Here is a 19,222-nt window from a genome sequence, read left to right as displayed (position 1 = left end):
AATTGAAATCCATCAGCATACATCAGACAATTGATAGGGATGAAGGAGTGGGGGTAGCGGTTCTCAGTAGCAGGATCGTCCGGGATAAGGTAAGGGTTATAAGAAGGTGCCTGCAAGTCCTCGAGCAGAGATCGCGGAGCAGCATTGGGGGTGGCAAAAGAAAAAGGACGACTCGAGCAAAAATTGAGAGACCGAGAAGAGGGAGGGGTAGGTACACGCACAAGGTGGGGATGAGAGGACACAGACCGTAGTAAACGGGGAAGAGTGTCGATAAAAATAGAGTAAAGGATGGGAGATAAAATACTTCCTTGAAGCACACCATGCCGTGGATATATGTCCCGGGATGCCACGTTGGAGAGGATTACTCGAACAACAACGTCGTCGAATAAGCTTCGCAGTAGCTTGAGCAGCGGTTCAGACACATAAGGCCGAAGCGTATCCCAAATGACGCGCCTGTTACAGCTGTCAAATGCACTTGCTATGTCCAGGAAAGCGACGATTGGAGGGCGCTGCACACCACCCTCATTAAAGCTATATGCTTGCATCAGTTCTTGGAGACAAAGGGCCTGATCCAGGGTACCACGGAGAGCACGAAAGCCACCTTGTGCGATGTCGAGGGTTGGCATAGTCTGGAGAAGGGTGGACATGACACATCGTTCAAGGAGCTTGCGGTAGACCGAGGTTAAGCTGATGGGTCGATACTTGGAAGGATCGTCAGCAGAACCTTTGTTCTTATAGATGGGGACAACTTGTGCGGTACGCCACGAGATAGGAGTCCATGACCAGCGCCAGCAGAGGGTAAAGAGTCCATCCAAGAGTGGGGTGATGTTTGATGCAATGGGCTTGAGCATTTCAGCTTTAATATGATCACAACCTGGTGCTTTACGGTTTGGCAAGGCCGCAATAGCAAGCTCAATGTCTGCCCGGTGCCAGCAGGTCCTCTGCTCTCGGTCGAAATTGCTTCCGGGTGAAAGCCGAGGTGACACAGAGCCACCAAACACACGCTCGAGGTGAGCAGCCATGTTATCAGCAGCAGCTTGTGGTCCCTGAGGCGATGAAAGTGTGACGTTGCTTCGATTACGCAGGCGCATTCGTTTAACAACAGCAGTCATTTCGGTTGGGTCAGCTTGTAGCTTTTGACAAAAGTCATTCCAGTTCTGCTTCCGAGCAGCCCTTACCGCTTTGCGAAAAGCAGTACACGCAGCAATATATTCACTGTGGGCTGTAATGCGTTCAATGTCATTGCGCAATCGAAGCCAGCGTTTATGCAACGTTTGACGACGGTCGGCTAGTTGCTGGAGTGTGTCGTTCCAAAACCACTTGTGGGAGTCAGTACGAGGACAACTGCGCCCGACAGTATTATCCAAAGCATCGTATACAGCTGTGTTCAACCGATCTACAAATGCCTCCAACACTTCAGCGCTCGGATGCAAATCGTCGGTTTCCAGTGTAGAACGGATATCTCCCAAAAGAGCACCTGTAGACTCTGTAAACCTGTCAGCATAGCGTTCGAGTACTTCAGGTTTTTTTAACCTTTGAAGTCGCCAAGTGCGTCGAGGGGCCGTGGCGGCCGGGAGCCGTGACATATTCACGGGCACAAATGACAGCTCACACAAGTGGTGATCCGACAAGCCTAGGCCTGTATGAATGCGCATAGCTGGATCATGGATGTTGTCTCTCATCGATATGAAATAATCAATGATGCTTTCGCATAGACGATTGCCGCGTAGCACAGAAAAAGTAGCTTCTCCGTTGGCTAACTCAGCATTCCACAAGGTTAAGTCTTTTGTGCTTATCCAGGTAGACAGTGCATGGTGACGATCGGGAGTGACTCTGGCATCACCCGTGGTACTCCCTAACCGCGTATTCAAGTCTCCAAGAATGATTGTGTATGGATCCACTGACAAGGAAGTATACCTCTCGGCAGCCACTGCAGCATCAAGCTTTGGTGGTAGGTATACACCATGCAAAGTATAAGGGCCAACTTTCAGTGACAGTACCTCACCGTTGCGGATGGAAAGGGGATGAACCTCGTAGGGGAAATCGGGTCGGATGAGAAAGGAGAGGCCAAAGCGGTTGAAGGTGTTGGTGCCCTCCGTGAGTTGTGCATAGTTATGAAATTGTTGCCATTGACAGCGTAAACGGCCATGGCGTAAGTAAGTTTCGCAGAGAAAAATAATATCAATATTTGCATCCAAACAAGCGTCTATAACCCCTACCAAATTAGTTCGTATGTTTCGGACGTTGAGAGTAGCAATCGTTAAACGATCACTACTCATTGATGTTGCTGTTCGCTGCTGTTGGGGGAGTCGTCGTTGTCGTTGGGCGTATCTTCACCCATTTCGACGTCGTCGGTTGTTGTGGCGGTGGCGTTGTTAGTGGTGGTTGGTGTTGGTGCAGGTGGTGTGCTTGGTTGTTGTGTTGGTGGGTTGTACTCGGCAAGAAATGCTGACCACCAGGTACTATCGAGTTGCAAGGCACCAGCGGCAGGAGAAGCGAAGAAACGAGCGATGCTGATGCCTATTTTTCGTGGAAGGCGAAGGCAAGTGCGTTTGATCCTCTCAGCAAATAGTTGCTGAGCGAGGGCAAGGCGGGCTTCTTGACTGTCGTTGGCGTACTTGGCATCGCCAATGACGGATGCGTCGAGTTGGTTGAAAGTGGTGCGGGGGGTAACTTTTTCGGCGTTGAGGCAACGAATTAACTCGTCCTTAAAGTCGTGGTGGACAAGGAGAGCAACTGTGCCTCTTGCTGGGAAGTAAATGTCCAGCACACGAGATTGCTGGATCTTCAGGCTGCTGATAAACTTGCGGATATCATGGTAGCGAAGGTGGTGGCGGCAAGGAACGTACACAAAGTCGAACTGCGATGGGCCTGTGCTTTCTTGGAGGGCACGGACAGCGAGGGACTTGGTGGTGGCGGTGTTGGTGGGACGCTTCTTCCCTTTTGGTGGGGTGTTTTTAGCAGCTACAGCTGCCCAGGAAGAAGGTTTTTTGTTGTTGTTGTTGTTGTTGTTGTTGTTGCTGTTGTTATTGGGGTGGTGGGTGGTCTTGGCTGCCGTGGACGTTTTGCCTTTGGCAGCGTGCGACTTGGTGAGCTTGGTGGTGGCGGCAGATGCAGGCGATTTCACCGATTTCGGTGCATGGCGCGATGCCATGAGCGAATCGGCGGTCGTCGAGTCGTCGTTGTTGGTGGTGCTGGTAGTGGTGGTGGTTTGGTGGTCTGTGCGCGTGGTCGGCGGTTGAATTCCGAGGGCGGCAAACAACTGCTTGCGCAGGCTAGCATTGTCTGCGCGTAAGCCCTGCAAATCGTCTCTCAAGCCAGCAATAGTGCTGTTGAGGTTGGCAATCACAGCGCGAAGGTCGGAATCGGTGGATGATGGATGGATGGATGCGGATGTGGTGGCGGATGGGGCGGTGCTGATCCCAAAGTCGATGTTGGTCGGGATGGTGGTGGTGAATGGTGCATTTGCTGATTCAGAAGTGGAATCAGCGAAATGGTGCTCAATGCCGTCGCGATTGAACTGGAATTTCTTCGTAGTGCTGCTGGTGTCCATGGTAGGATGGTCGCGGCGCTTACGAGAAGGAGTGGGGGTTTTTTGTTGAATTTTTGAAGAGTTTTTTGGTGTTTTTTCTAACAGTTTTGCGTAAACTCTGAAAACTACTCAAAAAGTGATGAATAGCGGAACAAGAGTGGTTTCGTGATGTAATGGTTAGCATATGAGACTCTGAATCTCATTATCCGAGTTCGAATCTCGGCGAGACCTTCTTTAGGAGATTGAGCTTCTAAATTGAAGCAAGTCCTTTTTTCACCACCGGTTGTCTTTTACTATTTTTTTTTATACTTCATTACCATACCACTGCGTATCACATTACTGTGATGCTAAAGTGCTGTGCTGCTAGGCGAGCATAAATTTGTTTTTCATCATGGCTTATTATACATGTATACACCACCTGGCCCGACTTTTGCAGCTCGCATATAAACTCCCCAGCCAGTTTACTGCTCTCACTCAATCAATACTTTTTTATGTTCTCGCATTTGGTATACTATGCTGCTATATATGAGTAGCAGCGCCCTAGACTAGAATGCATATTTTAAAATCTGACGCGATCGTGAAAACGAATAAGGAGACACGCACTTGACTAGAATTTATAGTCTTCAACATTTGTATAATACTAAATCTATTCTCGTATATGCAGGTAAACAGTGATCCTAGTTTTGATGATATACATTTATACGTAAAACACAAACTGGAATGTAATTGTTTTTTGGTGTATGACTACTCACCAGTAGATGTAGAGGTATGTGTAGATTGAGATGCAGTAGCATTAGCGGTGGTCATAATATCATTGTACAAAATTGAATCACTCATATCAAAAGCAGTTTTTCTCAAGAAATCTATTGTATCGTATGTACACTATACATAGGCTCATCGCTGCCGCCGTCGTCAATGTTGCCCCGAAGAATATCTTCATTCGATATTATGCGCTGGTCGCTGGTGGTTTTTAAGGTAGATGTGATCGGGTACTACAATCTCTGTGGTGATTGTTTCTCTTTTTGTGTCTTATCTAGTTTCTTTCACCATCGTCTCTTGCTGCTCGTCTGCCACAATTTCTGTCATAATATTAGAGCAAGTAGCTCTTTTGATATCGTTTCTTTGTCGGTCTTGACGATGCTACCTACAAATATATCTCCTGCAACACTTCATCCAATATGATTAAGTAGAAGAGTTGATAAAAATCTTGACAGAGTATCAGGAAGTGTCAGTGAGAGTGAAATTGAAACATGATGCGTAAAAGATAGTCGCCCTCCGGACTACTTCAAATGCTACTTCCCACATTTCTACCACATTGCATAGAATTGAGGCACTTTTTGATAATAAGCCTTTCGAGAATGTTTAACGACTTAAAATTCACCAACCTCCAATTTCTCTTTCCCCTTCGCCGACTCCGTCTTCGTCGCCATCGCGTTTCGATTCTTCGCATTTGCATATGCTCAAAACAGCACCTGCTAAAATGCTGACTGTCTAGGCACAGTGGGTGATTAAGAGATGTGTTTTTGCGGCGTATTATTGTTGATTTATTAAATGTTGCTCTATATGGCGCATTCATTATAGATGAGAAAAGAGGCTTACTGATATACTGTTCCTACTCGTACAGGGCAACAGCGCCATCCACCGCATGTATAGATTGGCTACTGGCCACCCAAGAATCTGTTGACCAGTTCAACCAACACTTACGGAGCTCCACTATCCACCACAAATGATGATTTATATTTAATCTTATTCTCATTAAGTCAACGACGTGGATTGGGGCGCAGAATGTTTCCACTTTTGAAACGACATTAACGTGTTTGAGCAGTACAGGTTTGGAAAAATCGCATGCAATTTGCAGAAGCCACAATCTTCAAAGAGAGCTTTGTTTGTTCTCATTGCTACCCATACCAACCTTCCACATATACCCCGTCAATTCCGTGCATAAGGTGCGACGTTACCCTGATCGTTTTTTTTTTACGACACAAGAAAAAATTGCATTGTGATTTTACTGTACAAATTATTAAAATGCGCCAAGGGTAACTGTACCCATGATTACGTTCCAGGCAAATCACTCCTTCAACAAAAGCAATAGCACGCTTCTACGAACTTAAGAAAGAGTGGAAAAGGCGGATTGGTAAAATAATTATGGTCTTAAGTGTTGTACCTCCATAAGCCTTTACTATGTGTAAAGAGTTACATCAGTAAAATACAGCTGTTGCATCCTTTTAGACGGTGTGCGCATGTGAGTCTGTGAAGGGAGGGAGGGTGGAGGCTCACAATGCTACTCGTGGGATATAGGAGTTAAACGCGGCAACACTATTTTTTCTAACGTTGAATGATGGCGCCATATATGATATTTTCGTCTCTAGTTTGATAGTCGATACCATGAGTATCTTGTTTTAATTCTTTATATGCAAATGATAAAGAACAATGAGCTCAGCTCTGCAAATCAACATTTCAGCCAGCCATTAAAAGTCTACGATTGTATTTCGTGCTTTTTGGCATATTTTTGATCTGTTTAAAAGCTTTCGGAAGTATTGAAGTAACAAAAAGCGAAGCTCTTCATGATTGTCTCCATTTCTGCGACGGAAGGGCGATAAATGTTTGGGCTCAAATTAAAGGGATGGTGGGGGACTGCATAATCGGCTCCTTTGAAAGTAATTGTCATGTCATTGTACACGGTATAAAGAGTTCCCTTTTCTTGTGGCAGCGGATACTGCAGTAGATTGACCGTATACTAGTATGAGCATAATCGTGGGCCGATTTTAAACTGTAATTGGGTACATCGGGCCTTCGATACTGCCGCCACAGACTGTGCACTTTCAATGGTTGATAGTTTTCGCAAGCAGTTCTCGCGCATGAAATGCTTCGACATCGTAGATAACTCAATGAGCTTCTCATCATCCCCTCCTTCTCCTCCTTCTTCTTGCCTAGCCGGGAGGGTATCTGCGACAATGTTTTGAGGCTTCGTGTCGTCCCTGTTTTGCGCTAACCGACGTTGCTGTAGCCTTGGCGGTCTGTAAGCTATAATCTCGTCTCAGCGCCTTATCTTCCAGGTACGAGAGTTCAAAGATGGGATCATTTAAGAGAATATAACCGCCACAATTGATACCGCCTTTTTGCAAGGCTTATAATAACAGACTTTCAACGGCATGGTCTTCAATATCAGCGCCAAAGAGGCATTGATGCATTTTCTTTAAAAGAGACTAGAACAGTAAAGAAAACGCCGTCGCTGACATATCAGCCATGTTTGTTAAGTGGTGGTGGTGGTGGCGGTAATGGTAAGAAATCTTCAATGTAGAACCCTGTGAGTTCTGGTGCCTCTCGACAATACACACGGGTCGTATCGCAGTCTTCACATTCATCAGTGTCACCCTAAATCACATTTCAGGAAAAAATTACTGAAATGAAGAAATAAGTGCCAGGACAGCGAATCAAAAACCTTTGTATTACTTAATTACTTGAAATAGAGAATAAAAAAAAGCATACAAAAGGTACAATTACTTTCTCATTGAACCGTTTTTTGAAATTCTTGGATTGTGATAGCATACTGCTATCTTGCGTAGATCGCGACAACAAAATCGACGAGATATTGCATCCAGTACATGTCATCAAAAAAACTCCTCTGCCCATTCCACATAATCACTGCTTCTGGATGATAGGGTGTAGCATTCGAACGTTTTACAAAAGCCCATTTGCACCGGGTGGAAGGACCTTGGTCGCCCCAATTGACGAGCATGTCTAGCGGAAAGCCGTATTTGTCTTTCTTGTCATGCAAATCAGGTTGCTCCACAGATAGATGGAGAATGATGGCTTCGAAAAAATAAGTAAATTTATTGCCATGTATGCTGTTGAACTGTCAGCTAGTGTGTTGATGGTATTCACCAGCTCCAGTAAAAGCGTCAAATTACCTCTGATATAGCCCGCTAAGTTGGTATCTCATTGATAGGAAGAAATTGAACGAAAGTGAGAAGAAATGCGCGACAAGGGTACCAATAACACATACTGATAATTGCTTTAAAAAGAGGAAGCAGGGAGCTGTACTACTATCAGTTTGCTAGCTCATCATGGCAACTGGATGAGCCAAAGGTCAATTAGGAGGAAGATGACTATAGAAGCGGTGGATAAAATGGTTATTTACAGTAAGTATTTTCCAATGGCAGAATCCTAGTGGAAAAGATCGTGTTCACTGTCTGTTGTCTCGCAGCGATATTAACAGCCCTGCATATGTAAACTGCTCCACCACAACGTTGCAGGCAGTAAAATATACACTGCCTGTAATGGCACTTAAGATAGTCGTTAAAAAAGAGAGCTGGAGCGCATCAATATCGTAATTAACAGTAAAAGCTGGGATAAGTAATGAAGTCGGTGATATATTGAGGCACATTTCATGTATATCGACTTAGGCTCCCGCTCACGCCAAAAAAAAAGAGAGTAAAAGTCGCGCCAGCCCAGCCCGCCTTCTTTTCTTTCTCAACTTGCTGAAAATATGACCGAACAAGACTCAAAGAGTGAAGAAGACAAGATCCAGGCCATGTTTCAACAAACCTCTGATCAATGGGATGAACAACAAGATCAACTTCCAAGGTAATCATTCCTTTATCTTTTTCTACGGAAAAAACAAAATAAATGAATTGCGAAATCTAAGTGCTTTTCTTTTGTTGTTGGATCAAAATAAATCTTTAGTACAAGCGGTGCGAGTCCTAAACCGAATATGCGATCGCCACAGCCGTTTGGCAATCCAATGATGAGCGCACCAGGATTCAATCCAATGATGAATATGGCCATGCTGAACCCGCAACTTCACTTTCAACAAATGATGTTGCAACAGCAAATGCAACAAATGCATCAAAGACCCAACATGGGCGGTGGTGCTGCCGGTGGCATGGGTGGGGTTGTTGGTGGAGTAAGCGGCGGTGGCGGCAGTAGTCAATCCACTATACCACCAGAAACACAAAAACCACCAGTGGGATATGTTTGCTTTAAGTGTCGACAGCCAGGTGATTATATATCTATATGGATGCACGTAATATTTTATGTTGTTTTGGCGATACTGACTATGCGATTTTATTATCATTATTATTACTATCAGGCCATTGGATTTACTATTGTCCAAACGTACCAAAAGGCCAATTCGTACCGAGACCAGGGGTGAATGGAAGGTAACGTGTTTTGCTAATATTATATCAGGGAATGAGTTATACGTACATAGAAATGTTTGACAATCAATGTTTTCTTCGTTCTTATATTAAAAACTAGCCCGTCTGGTCAGCAACATCAACAACACTTGCATCAGCAGCGAGGTGGTGCTATAACAGCAGGAGATGCAACTTCTTCCTCCATGAAACAGCAACCCAACGAACTGATCTGTCGAATCTGTGGAAATTTGATGAAGGATGCGGTCCTGGTACCATGCTGTGGCAAGTCGTTCTGTAAAGAGTGTACGTACAAAGCTATATTATTTATATTATTTCCATCATCGTTGTACTCGTTTTCTTTTCTTTTTCCTCCTTCTTTTTATTCTACTATACATATACAATCATACGCGCTGATGGGATCGTATAAAGTGGATGCACCTTTGTCGTTGCATATCTCTGCTATGGCACCCACTAGTGCGTATTGTACTACTACTGCTACTTGTACTATCTCTACTTTTCAAGAGCGAGAGCGATCAATACCCTTTCAATGCGGATCATCATCAAATCGGGCGCATCAACACACAACTCCTTTGTTTATATCTCTTTTTCTCTTATGCTTTCCAGCTACTGGAAAGCATTAATCTTTTTATATGGTAGAGGTGGGCTGGCTGGCTGGATTTGAGCTGTGCGTGAGATCGTCTGGGATATTGTGGGGGAAAGAATAGGTAGAGGTGAGGAGTGAGTTCACGGATGGATTGCTGCATTTACTCTTACCACTCTCGGATGCGGGGGATTTTTGGCATCATTAGCAGCTGGACAGTCGGCAGGGATCCATGCAAACTCGGTGAATGATCTGTGGAGCGGGGTAGAGGATTTGTAATGTATAGAAGACGTAAAGAAAGAAGAGGATGAAAAGAAAATACTGTACACGGATGATGGCAATAGATTATAATAGCATTTCATTTTCTTTTCATTATCCCTATCATTTGTATGTTTTTCGTTAATTATCGTGTACTCATAAGATATGTAAAAAAATAATTTTTCTATTAGGTATCACTAAGGAGCTCGACAAAACAAGCACATGTCCTGTTTGTGGTAAAGAAGGCGTGGCCTCAAGCGCTGTTATCCCTAATCGATCATTGAGAAATACTATACAAGCATATAAGGAACAACAGCAAAGCAAGGAAGCAGAAGCAGCAGCAGCAGCGGCGGCGTCGGCGGCAGCAGTGGGAGGAGAAGGAGAAGGAAATGATAATACCAATATTCAACAGCAACCAGAGCAGCAACAAACTGAGAGCAAGATAGAGGAAGAGCCACTACCACAACCATCGCAACAATCGTATCAGCGTCAACAAGCTGCCGAAAAAGAAGGACCAGTTCATGAAGTAAGTATACAAATTAGGTAGAATATGTACATTTACATATAATATTATCTGAATTGGTAGAGTTAATGCATCTTGCTAACTGGCTTGATTAACTAAATGATTAGGCAAGAAATAACGTGCCGCAACATACCAACAAGGGCGGTATGCCTATTCAGGTTTTTGAATCCGAAGAACGTACACCGCGAGGCAATAAACACAAGCAAGATGGCTCAATGCCTGACAGTATGGGTGGCGGATCTAGTGGACCTGGTGGCGGTGGCGGCGGACCACCTTTTGGCAACAACCCAATGATGTTGGGCGGCCACTCGCCAGGTGACATGAACTGGATGATGGGTATGCCGCCAGGAATGAATCCCATGGCCTTGATGCAAATGAGATTGGCTGCTGCGGCTGCTGGAGGAGGAGGTGGAGGAGGCGGAGGCGGATTTGGTATGGGTGAAGGTAATGTATATAATGTTTCTTTTGTTCACATAGTATAGTCAATAATAGTAAATTGATTAGTAGTATCGCTAATAGTCAAGTAACTCGGTATCGTTATGTATTTATTTTATCTTAACAAAATATATATGTACGTATATTTATTGAATATTATATAGGTATGCCGCCAGATTTCGGTGGGCCTGATATGGATATACCAATGAGTGGCCCTGGCGGTCCTCCGGGTATGCCTCGACCTCCGTTTATGAATCCAACAGGCTTCCCGGGCACATTTCCTCCAGAAGAAATGTTTGGTGGTATGGGCGGACCGTTCCCGGGTATACCTCCTCAAGATATAATGCAATTTGGTGGCCCTGGAGGTCCTATATCGTTTAACCCACGGGGCGGGTTCGGTGGCCGGGGCGGACGTGGTGGAATGATGATGCGAGGTGGCAAGATCTTTACAGGTCGACGAAGAAGCATGGATATAGATAATCATAACAATAGCATCCACTCCAACAAAAAGCATCGACATGATGGCGAAGAAGAGGGTGGCGCACGAAGAGGAGGAGGAGATGATAATGAACGATCGGATCAACAAAAGGGCGTCGATATGGCTGGTCCTGATGAAGCGATTCCTACTGCTCCACGTGCTGAACGGGAGAGGTATGCACATCATCAAAAAAGCAGCAGCAGCGGTGGTGGTGATGCTATCGTTGGAGGCAGCAGTATCAGATATCGAAGCAGCAGTAGCAGACATCACAGTAGCAGACGGTCGAGATCGCCCGGCTCGCGCTCTCGGTCACCTCGAAGAGATAGTCATCGTAGTAGCCGCCGAAGATCGCGTAGCCGAACATCACGTTCCAGATCACCTAGTGGTGCAGCCAATGCCCCTTCGTCTTCTCATAAGAACAGTAGCAGCAAGCGCGAAAGCCGGAGCCGCAGACGTTCAACAAGCCGCTCACGATCTCCGTCCAAATCCAGGTCAGCTCAAACATAAAATTATAGATGTTTCTAGTAAAACTGCAGCAACAGTATTGTCATTTATTAAAGATTGCTTACCAACAACTTCTCAATCTCACAGAGAACGACACACTTCTTCCAGATCATCTCATCGTAGTTCAAGACACCATTCATCAAAGTATCGGGACAGAGGCCACGAAAAGGACAAAAGTCGAGAGAGAAGCCGACGACGTGAGACGGAGGACAGGGATAAAAGTCGAGACAAGAGTAGTAGAAGACGTGATCGCGATAGGCGATAAGATCGGAAGAGGTGTTTTAATCATTGCTTGATTGGCGCTTTTATATCATCTTACTTTTGCATCAAATGTACTTTTTTCTTTCTCTTTTATACTTAATTCCTTTGCTCAAATCTCAAATAAAGCGTGTCCTTTTTCTCCACGATCTTTTATCCTTACTTTTGAGCTAGCAACATGTTAGCTGGTAACTGGTTGTTGTGTTGTCATCTTGCTATTCGACGAACGTAACACAAGAAAGAAAGAACTTTATCTCGAGTCCTTTAATTCAAACACCACCCGTGTTAAATTCAGCCCACACCTCTTCCATTGATACGCGCGGTCTCCCCCACTTCTTTTGAAACACTAAAAAACCATGCCGGATCCAGCACCACCTGCTAATCCCGGCGCTGCGCAGGAACAGCGCAATGAAGGATTCCTATCCAAATATGGTGGCACACTTTTTCGAACCCTTTTGATGTGGCTAGCCATGCAGTACTTTATGGGTATGCGTTAAGAAGCGATCTCTCTCTCTAGGGTTGAATGGACTTTAAACATCGCTAACGGTTTTCAACGGCATGTGCATTCTGTGTCGTTGGAGTTAGGCTCAAAGACTAAAGTCACTACACCTCAAGAGCAACAACCAGCAACCACAGGAGTCTATGAAGCCTCAGAGCAAGAAGGGATCGTTGGCGCCGGTGAAAGCGCGACTCAAGTCGAATATTTCCCTGTGCTTCCTACAGGCGTGTACCATAACCCTTATCCGCCTCAGATTCCCGTCAGCCGTTTGCCTACTTCTGCCGTCCCACTCTGGTCCAACAATGTGCCTGTCGAACTCGATATCTATGTGAATGAAAACGAATACTTTGTCGACTATAATGCCAAACCCTCATGGCACCAGTCCGATATCATGCTGGGTGATGCTATGGAAAGCCGTGAACATCATATCGAGATCCCTACAACGTCCAACTTGCAACATAATGGTAGTTTGTACGCCCATATCTTTGTTACCAAGGCAGGCGCACCCATTGATCCAAACAATCCCAGCTTTTCCCCTGATTCGCTCGTCTATTATCGTCATCGTAAGTTGCTCGTGTGTCTTGGAAGAGGAGAAGGAAACGTGCTCTAGACGTGTGTGTACATTTGTTGGCGGTTGTTGATTGCAAAAAACCTGTTTCTTAATAGAGTTGACCAAATTTTATCCCAAAAAGACCACAGTCAAGCAAAAGAAGTTATTGGATTTAGGCAATGATGATGTAGTGGAAGAGGAAGAGGAGGTTGAACAAGAAGAGTTCATTGAGCAGGTAAGAACATGACTATGAATGGGTTAAGCTGAGCAGCTCTACCAAGGTATTTGATACTGGATATGAGAGATTAAGCTTTGTTCTTGCTTGGTGTATAGACCACAACCGAAGATGGCTCGACTGGTGGAGCAAGTATCCTCGATACCTTTACACGTCGTGCTCCACTGGTTGCTTACTGGCATGAAAACATGACCATTTCAATTATCAACGATCCCAAGAGCCCTATTGCCAAAAACGCCATGCAGCCTGCTACGATGAAGTGTAAGTTTGTATGAACTTAATGTTGGCAAGAACAATAAGAAGGAGCCAACATGACACATTAAATGGTACTCTTCCCTTTTATACCTGATAGACATTCCATTTAATACGGGTCTTCATCGTGATGCCACCGGTAAAATTGGGTTCTATCGCCCTATCGTCTTCCCTAACGAATTCTGGCACCTTCGCTCCAATGCATATGCCATCAATGAAACCGTGAGGTATGGGAATAACAGGTGCATCAGCTACATGTACAATTTGGGAAAATGAAGTGTTTCGAACTTACTTTTGAAATTGCATGCTTCTACTAGCGTTCTACCTTTGACCATCCATCTTGAACCACTCACTATGTGGAAGTTCAACATGTATGCCATGTTTGACGAATCGATGAAACAGCAGGCCAACAGCCCTATGGGTGGCATGTCTTCTTCAGAAATGGATGAACTCAAGCGTACATTGATGGAAACCAATCCTTATTTACTCGCCACCACTGCTGCTGTCAGTCTTTTGCATAGTGCATTTGAATTCCTAGCTTTCAAGAATGGTAAGACTAGCGGAACAGACTATAAGGTTGTATGAGAGACATTCGATTTTAATGAAATTATGCGATTTAGATATTGCATTCTGGAAAAAGAAGAACAACAGCACTGGTGTATCCGTTCGCAGCTTGATCACCAACATCTTTTTCCAGGTCGTTATTTTCTTGTATCTCATGGACAACAACCAAGAAACCTCCTGGATGATTTTGTTCAGTCAGGGTATTGGTCTTGTCATTGAGGTATGGAAGGTGTTCAAGGCGCTCAAGTACGAGCTTGTCTGGAAACCTGGGTCGTTGCTGCCTTCGATCGGCTCCCAAGATACAGAGACAACCGACACTGAGGATGAAACCGCCGAGTATGATGCAATTGCATTCAAATATCTTAGATGGATCGCGTATCCATTGCTTGGTGGCTATGCTGTTTACTCGCTGTTGTATGATGAGCACAAGAGCTGGTACTCATACGTTCTCAAGACGCTGGTCGAGTTCGTGTACATGTTTGGTTTCATTACCATGATGCCACAGCTCTATATCAACTATCGTCTCAAGAGTGTAAGTAATATTTGTAGGATGACTGCTTATGTTACTTGGTGCCTGATCAATTCTCTGTTTTGGCTTTCTACAGGTTGCTCATATGCCTTGGAGAACCCTCATGTACAAATCGCTGAATACATTTATTGGTAAGTCTGTCTGGTAGAAGCTAAAAAGCGATAAACTTATCAAGAACTGTGTATTAAGTAGCTAACACTATGTATGTTGATAGATGATTTGTTTGCTTTCGTTATCAAAATGCCTACATTGCATCGTCTTGCATGTCTTCGAGACGACGTTGTGTTCTTTGTGTACCTTTATCAAAGATACAAGTACAAGGTGGATCCAACCCGTGCCAATGAGTTTGGACAGGTTGGCGATGCTTCTGCTTCTGCTGATGCGGCCGAGAAGAAGGAAGGTGGAGAAGAAAAAGAAAAGGAAGAAAGCAAAAAGACCAAATAATCACATTTACAATATATATTTCTGTCTTTTCTTTTCTGTGTGTTTTCATTGCAGTTACTGTAAATTACAAAGATTTAATTTCTGTTTTTTATATATACATTTTCTCTCTTTAAAACGTAAAGCATGAAGAATTATTGAGGAGCGTCATCGTTGCTGGCTTATTCAAAGGGATATGCATGGTATAAATCAAAAACTAATTTTTTGGAGGATGAGTTCTCGAATAATGACAGTGAAGTATCCTTGTTTCTGCGAAGTATTTTCTGTGAGATACACAAACAGAGAAGTTGTTATTGTCCGAGTTCTAAGTCATTAAACTGTAAAGTAAAAGCTAATGCATCATGTACTGGACGTGTACAAACGTAGAAGTAATGTCCATATAATTGCGCTTTCTCTAGAGTGTGTCTAGCTCGTCATAATATTGCGCATGTGCAAGCATTTCGCATCCACTAGCTAGTTGGTTGCCACGTGATTTTGAATTTCGAGGATTTTGCCATGACAAGAGACGTAGGACTGCAGTAAGTATTTTGTGCGTGTGTTTGGAGCTTCAAGAAGGCCCAAATGCTGGTCTTGACTGATGTCTTTGGTGTAGTGGATTACGGCTGTCAAGTATGCTTGTTTGTTTGAGCTTTGCATCTCCTAGCAAGTACAATACACGGTCCAATCATCTAGTATCGTCTATATCCACCATTGTGTAATTGTGTGCGGACCACCAACAACCAATCCACTTTACCAAGCATCCTGTTGCCGTCGCAACAAAGTGGTACGCTCTCCAAAAGGTATATAAATCGTAGCGAATATTTTCATCCTCCCGATAATTCCTTGACTATCCTCCTTCGTTTCAAGCTCGCCACGGGTTTCAAGTGATGGGCGTCTCTTTAAATTTAAACCATTGCTTTTGACCGCCAAATCATAGGAAAAGTAGCTTACGGAGACGATTATGAAACTCTATTTTCTTGTGCTGATGTTGCTGGCTGTTGTTATTGTTGTCGTTGAGAGAGCCGTACGAACTGACTGTAGATAGATTCGCTTCGTCATTACGCTGATTGATCCACTGAATATGTCTTTAGACTGTATTGTCGCGCGTAAAGAAAAAGCTGCTTGAGGTGGAGCGACGATTGCTATGATCGACAAGATCATGAGGTATATCCGTAGTGGTTGTTGTAGCGATAGTAGTACTACTGGACGATCCGGCAGCATTAGACACGAAAGAAGGTTCTGATGTTAGTGCTGCTGGTGTCACGATAGGTACAGTTGCTGGTCCCTGCTGTTTTCCATCCGGGTCGTCAGGCGTTAATAACATTATTCGGTCTACAAAGATTTCTCATGTATCATCCTCGTCATCACTAACACTGTCGCTTCAGTCTGTGCTCGAGCCAGACTGGGAACCCAAAGAAGATCCGAAAAAGAGCTTTCGGTGCCGCTGGTGTTTCTTGAAATCAATAACAATGACCTCTTCTTTCATCCTCCCTGTTTATTGTTGACTCTACACTATGAGAGAACATTTATATCAGAACCAATTTCAGCAAGCTGATCTGATTTATTGTTTAGAACTGGGGTCTGTTCTTGGGTCGCAGGAGTAGCAGCGCTTTCGGATTCTGTCCGTAGATACGTCTACGTTTTGGTTGGTTGGGTTGTTGAAATTCAGGTCGATCGCTTGTCCTGAATTGAGTTTTTGGTATTGAAAGTGGACAAAGGGAAACGGGGATTTTCTTTGTGCATTAAGTGGTCGCATACATAGACCATTCTTTTCCTAATTAAAAAAAAGTGTTCATTCCTTCTATTTATCTAAAATTCGTTAAGATACATAACGAAAGGAAAACGAAAAGACATGAAGATAACTGCTGTCAAGAACACCTGATAACGCAATACGCTACAACATACTTTTATTACATATTCTACTGAAGCTCTAGAATACAGTCATACCATGGATCGGGTCCGTGTACGACTTGACTTTTACCACTGTTTTTGAAACCGACCGACTCGTACAAGCCGATCAAGTTGGGACGGCTAAGTAAGGCAATGCGATTGTACTTGGAGGAATCCTTAAGCACCTGGATCCAATGCGCCATAAGTCGCGTTGCCACCTTTTGACGTCGCACCTGAGGGTTGACACAAACGCTGTGGAGACAGACTGTCTTGCCGTTTGGGTCATGCGCCTTCATGGATTCGTCAGTCACTAATGGCGCAGCACCTAGTGTCGTGCACACAAACCCGGCAATCGTTTCACCTTGCCATGCGACAAGAAATAAGTTCGGGTCAGATTCGGTCGCGTATTTGATGCGATTCGCCAATTGTTCGCGCGATGCTGCTTCATCGGGATGGTAGGATTTCGCTTCGAGGTCGGCAATAACGTCGAGATGGGCCAGCGTGGCCGGTTTATAGGATAGTGTAGAAGACATATTGATATTTTTTTTAAACAGAAACAGTGACGGAGCCGTTGGGGATTGGAGCAAACTCTATTTGTTCGACATGCGGAAGGAACAAAGAGTAGTGTTTAGCCTGTTGCTAAGGTAAAGGGAATTTTTAGGCACAAGTCAGCTACTTGGCTTGTCATGGAGAATATTTGTTTTGTTACTGTACTTGTCAATCGTGTAGTCTCTAGGTAGTGCTTGATGAAGCAAATAGCCTAGGTATAGTTTAGCTCATATTCCTATAGAACGGTAGTATGTGTAGTTTGCTTAATAAAGTGCACCATCCGTCCCTGCATCCTCCGCACTAAGATCGCCATCGTCATACACACGTCTTTCATTAACTTGTTGTTTCTTTTTTCGGAAACGCTTTTGTGGACAGTGACCATAACAATTATGCCTCCCGGCAACAATATGCACCGTTTAATTGGTGACTGACATCAGTAGTGGCTCCATATATATATCAGGCATCTCATACTACAATGTCCCGCTGCGAAAACGACATATCGTAGAGATCATTATTAATGACTGTGAAACGAAGTCAAAGGGACGGTAAGAAGGAATTTAAAAGAATAGACGATAGAGAGATCACTGACGCAACGTGAGAAATAACAAGCAACCATGTACTCGTTATGTTGAACAAAAGCTTACGCCATCTCAATAGCTTTATTTGTAATCCTGTTTATCGCGAACGAAGATAACATCTTTTAAATTAGTAAACAAGTAACGCCACAAAGAACAAAAGCACGTAATGATTAGCGTATCATATGTAGTACATAGTTCTGCTATCTGAAACTGCTACTGCTGCATTACGAATGCATAATCAGCACAAAAAATTACAGAGTTGAACCCATTGCTCTTTATCGTTTACACTCAAAGAAAATTAGAGACAAATGGATCATATATGGCGCTATTATACAAAGTCAGAAAATAGTGTTGCCACGTTCAGTACCTATTTTCCAACGAGTAGCATCGTAAGCCTCTCCACAACACCATCTTCAGCGATACGACAGCTGTATTTTAGTGAATTGGCATTATACACAGTGAAAGTTTATAGAGTTACAACATTTGAGTAGATACATTACCAATCCTGGGGTGTAGAAACCTGTCAATGCTATTGTAGACCAGAATGATGGCCTGAATCATCGTCATGAGTACAGTTAGCCTTGGCTCATTTGATAATTTGTACGATGTCGTGTCGTGAGAAAATAGAACAGGGTAACGTCGCACCGTATACACACAGGTGGCGGGGCGTAAGTGGAAGGCTGGTACAGTAGCAATGAGAACGATTTGTCAGAGGCTCTTTTTCAATAACCCTACATCGGTATACTACTACATGTATCGCTTTTCTCCAAAGTCCAAACCGTTTTTCTAGTAGTAGAGTGCTATTAAATGCCCATAGAATACGATGCTGTTGAACACTCAGATGGTCGACTATCAGTCGGATTAGTGGTTAATCCACGTGGTTCTGTCGGTCTGTCAGGGGGTTTTACAAGACAAAGTGACTTACCACTCGATTTTTATTCCATCAAGCCAAACTGTTTTACAAAAGATAAACGTCAGACTTACAGAAAGCAAACAAATCTAGACTTGAAAAAAAGGAGTGTATCAAAGCACAGGATGTATGGTTTTAAGCGTATGACATGTGTGCAGTATATTTGGAGTGCGAGTGACTTGAAATTTGAGAGTAAGCCATAACTCACTCACGATGATGGCGCTATTCTCATTAGACTTGCGAAAGCACTTATATATCCAGACTGCATGGACAAAATGAAATATGGACGTACTATAGGTCTTATTTATCGTTAAGTAGCTTGATGTGTTCAAGCTATAATTGTGCGGTACGAAAGACAAGAAACTTTGAATGAGCTGCCATTGAAAGATTGGTTATTACGGCTTATAAACCAATACCGGGTCATAAACACATTTTGTACGAGTTTGGTTATCAGAAGGTTATTGAGTGTGAGGTTAGAAAGAAGCTATTTTATTGTTAAAGAATGTAGTAATGCAATTT

At 43.8% G+C, this 19,222-nt stretch overlaps 5 protein-coding genes and 1 non-coding gene across 6 annotated transcripts; 4 read left to right on the top strand and 2 right to left on the bottom strand.

Moving 5' to 3' along the window:
• The first annotated feature begins 3,691 nt into the window (after positions 1-3,691).
• On the top strand, positions 3,692-3,763 carry BDB00DRAFT_t142. Its single transcript has one exon. It is a non-coding gene; the product is annotated as a tRNA-Gln (tRNA).
• A 3,009-nt stretch (positions 3,764-6,772) lies between these two features.
• On the bottom strand, positions 6,773-7,081 carry BDB00DRAFT_880100 (uncharacterized protein; the record flags this gene model as incomplete). Its single annotated transcript, XM_053127951.1, has 2 exons — positions 6,773-6,907; positions 7,037-7,081. The coding sequence occupies 2 exons, from the start codon at positions 7,079-7,081 to the stop codon at positions 6,773-6,775; spliced, it is 180 nt and encodes a 59-aa protein (XP_052972454.1).
• A 914-nt stretch (positions 7,082-7,995) lies between these two features.
• Positions 7,996-8,799, top strand: BDB00DRAFT_251224 (uncharacterized protein). Its single transcript, XM_053116657.1, has 2 exons — positions 7,996-8,532; positions 8,625-8,799. Exons 1-2 carry the CDS (start codon positions 8,247-8,249, stop codon positions 8,696-8,698), a joined length of 360 nt encoding a protein of 119 aa, XP_052972453.1. The 5' UTR covers positions 7,996-8,246; the 3' UTR covers positions 8,699-8,799.
• A 1,677-nt stretch (positions 8,800-10,476) lies between these two features.
• BDB00DRAFT_862625 (uncharacterized protein) lies at positions 10,477-12,003 on the top strand. Its single transcript, XM_053126085.1, has 2 exons — positions 10,477-11,456; positions 11,557-12,003. Exons 1-2 carry the CDS (start codon positions 10,654-10,656, stop codon positions 11,732-11,734), a joined length of 981 nt encoding a protein of 326 aa, XP_052972452.1. The 5' UTR covers positions 10,477-10,653; the 3' UTR covers positions 11,735-12,003.
• Positions 12,004-14,935, top strand: BDB00DRAFT_862622 (cleft lip and palate transmembrane protein 1-domain-containing protein). The gene is made up of 9 exons (XM_053126084.1): positions 12,004-12,213; positions 12,313-12,789; positions 12,893-13,011; positions 13,110-13,272; positions 13,364-13,490; positions 13,581-13,813; positions 13,884-14,359; positions 14,433-14,487; positions 14,571-14,935. Exons 1-9 carry the CDS (start codon positions 12,084-12,086, stop codon positions 14,798-14,800), a joined length of 2,010 nt encoding a protein of 669 aa, XP_052972451.1. The 5' UTR covers positions 12,004-12,083; the 3' UTR covers positions 14,801-14,935.
• Positions 14,936-16,529: 1,594 nt separating this feature from the next.
• Positions 16,530-17,500, bottom strand: BDB00DRAFT_862618 (acyl-CoA N-acyltransferase). Its single transcript, XM_053126083.1, has one exon. The coding sequence runs from the start codon at positions 17,197-17,199 to the stop codon at positions 16,696-16,698; it is 504 nt and encodes a 167-aa protein (XP_052972450.1). The 5' UTR covers positions 17,200-17,500; the 3' UTR covers positions 16,530-16,695.
• Positions 17,501-19,222: the final 1,722 nt, after the last annotated feature.

The sequence above is a fragment of the Zychaea mexicana genome, assembly GCF_025766255.1.
Source record: "Zychaea mexicana strain RSA 1403 chromosome Unknown BDB00scaffold_214, whole genome shotgun sequence".
Lineage (NCBI taxonomy): Eukaryota > Fungi > Mucoromycota > Mucoromycetes > Mucorales > Lichtheimiaceae > Zychaea > Zychaea mexicana.
The sequence above is the reverse complement of the archived record's forward strand: the minus strand, read 5'-3'. Positions and strand labels throughout refer to the sequence as shown.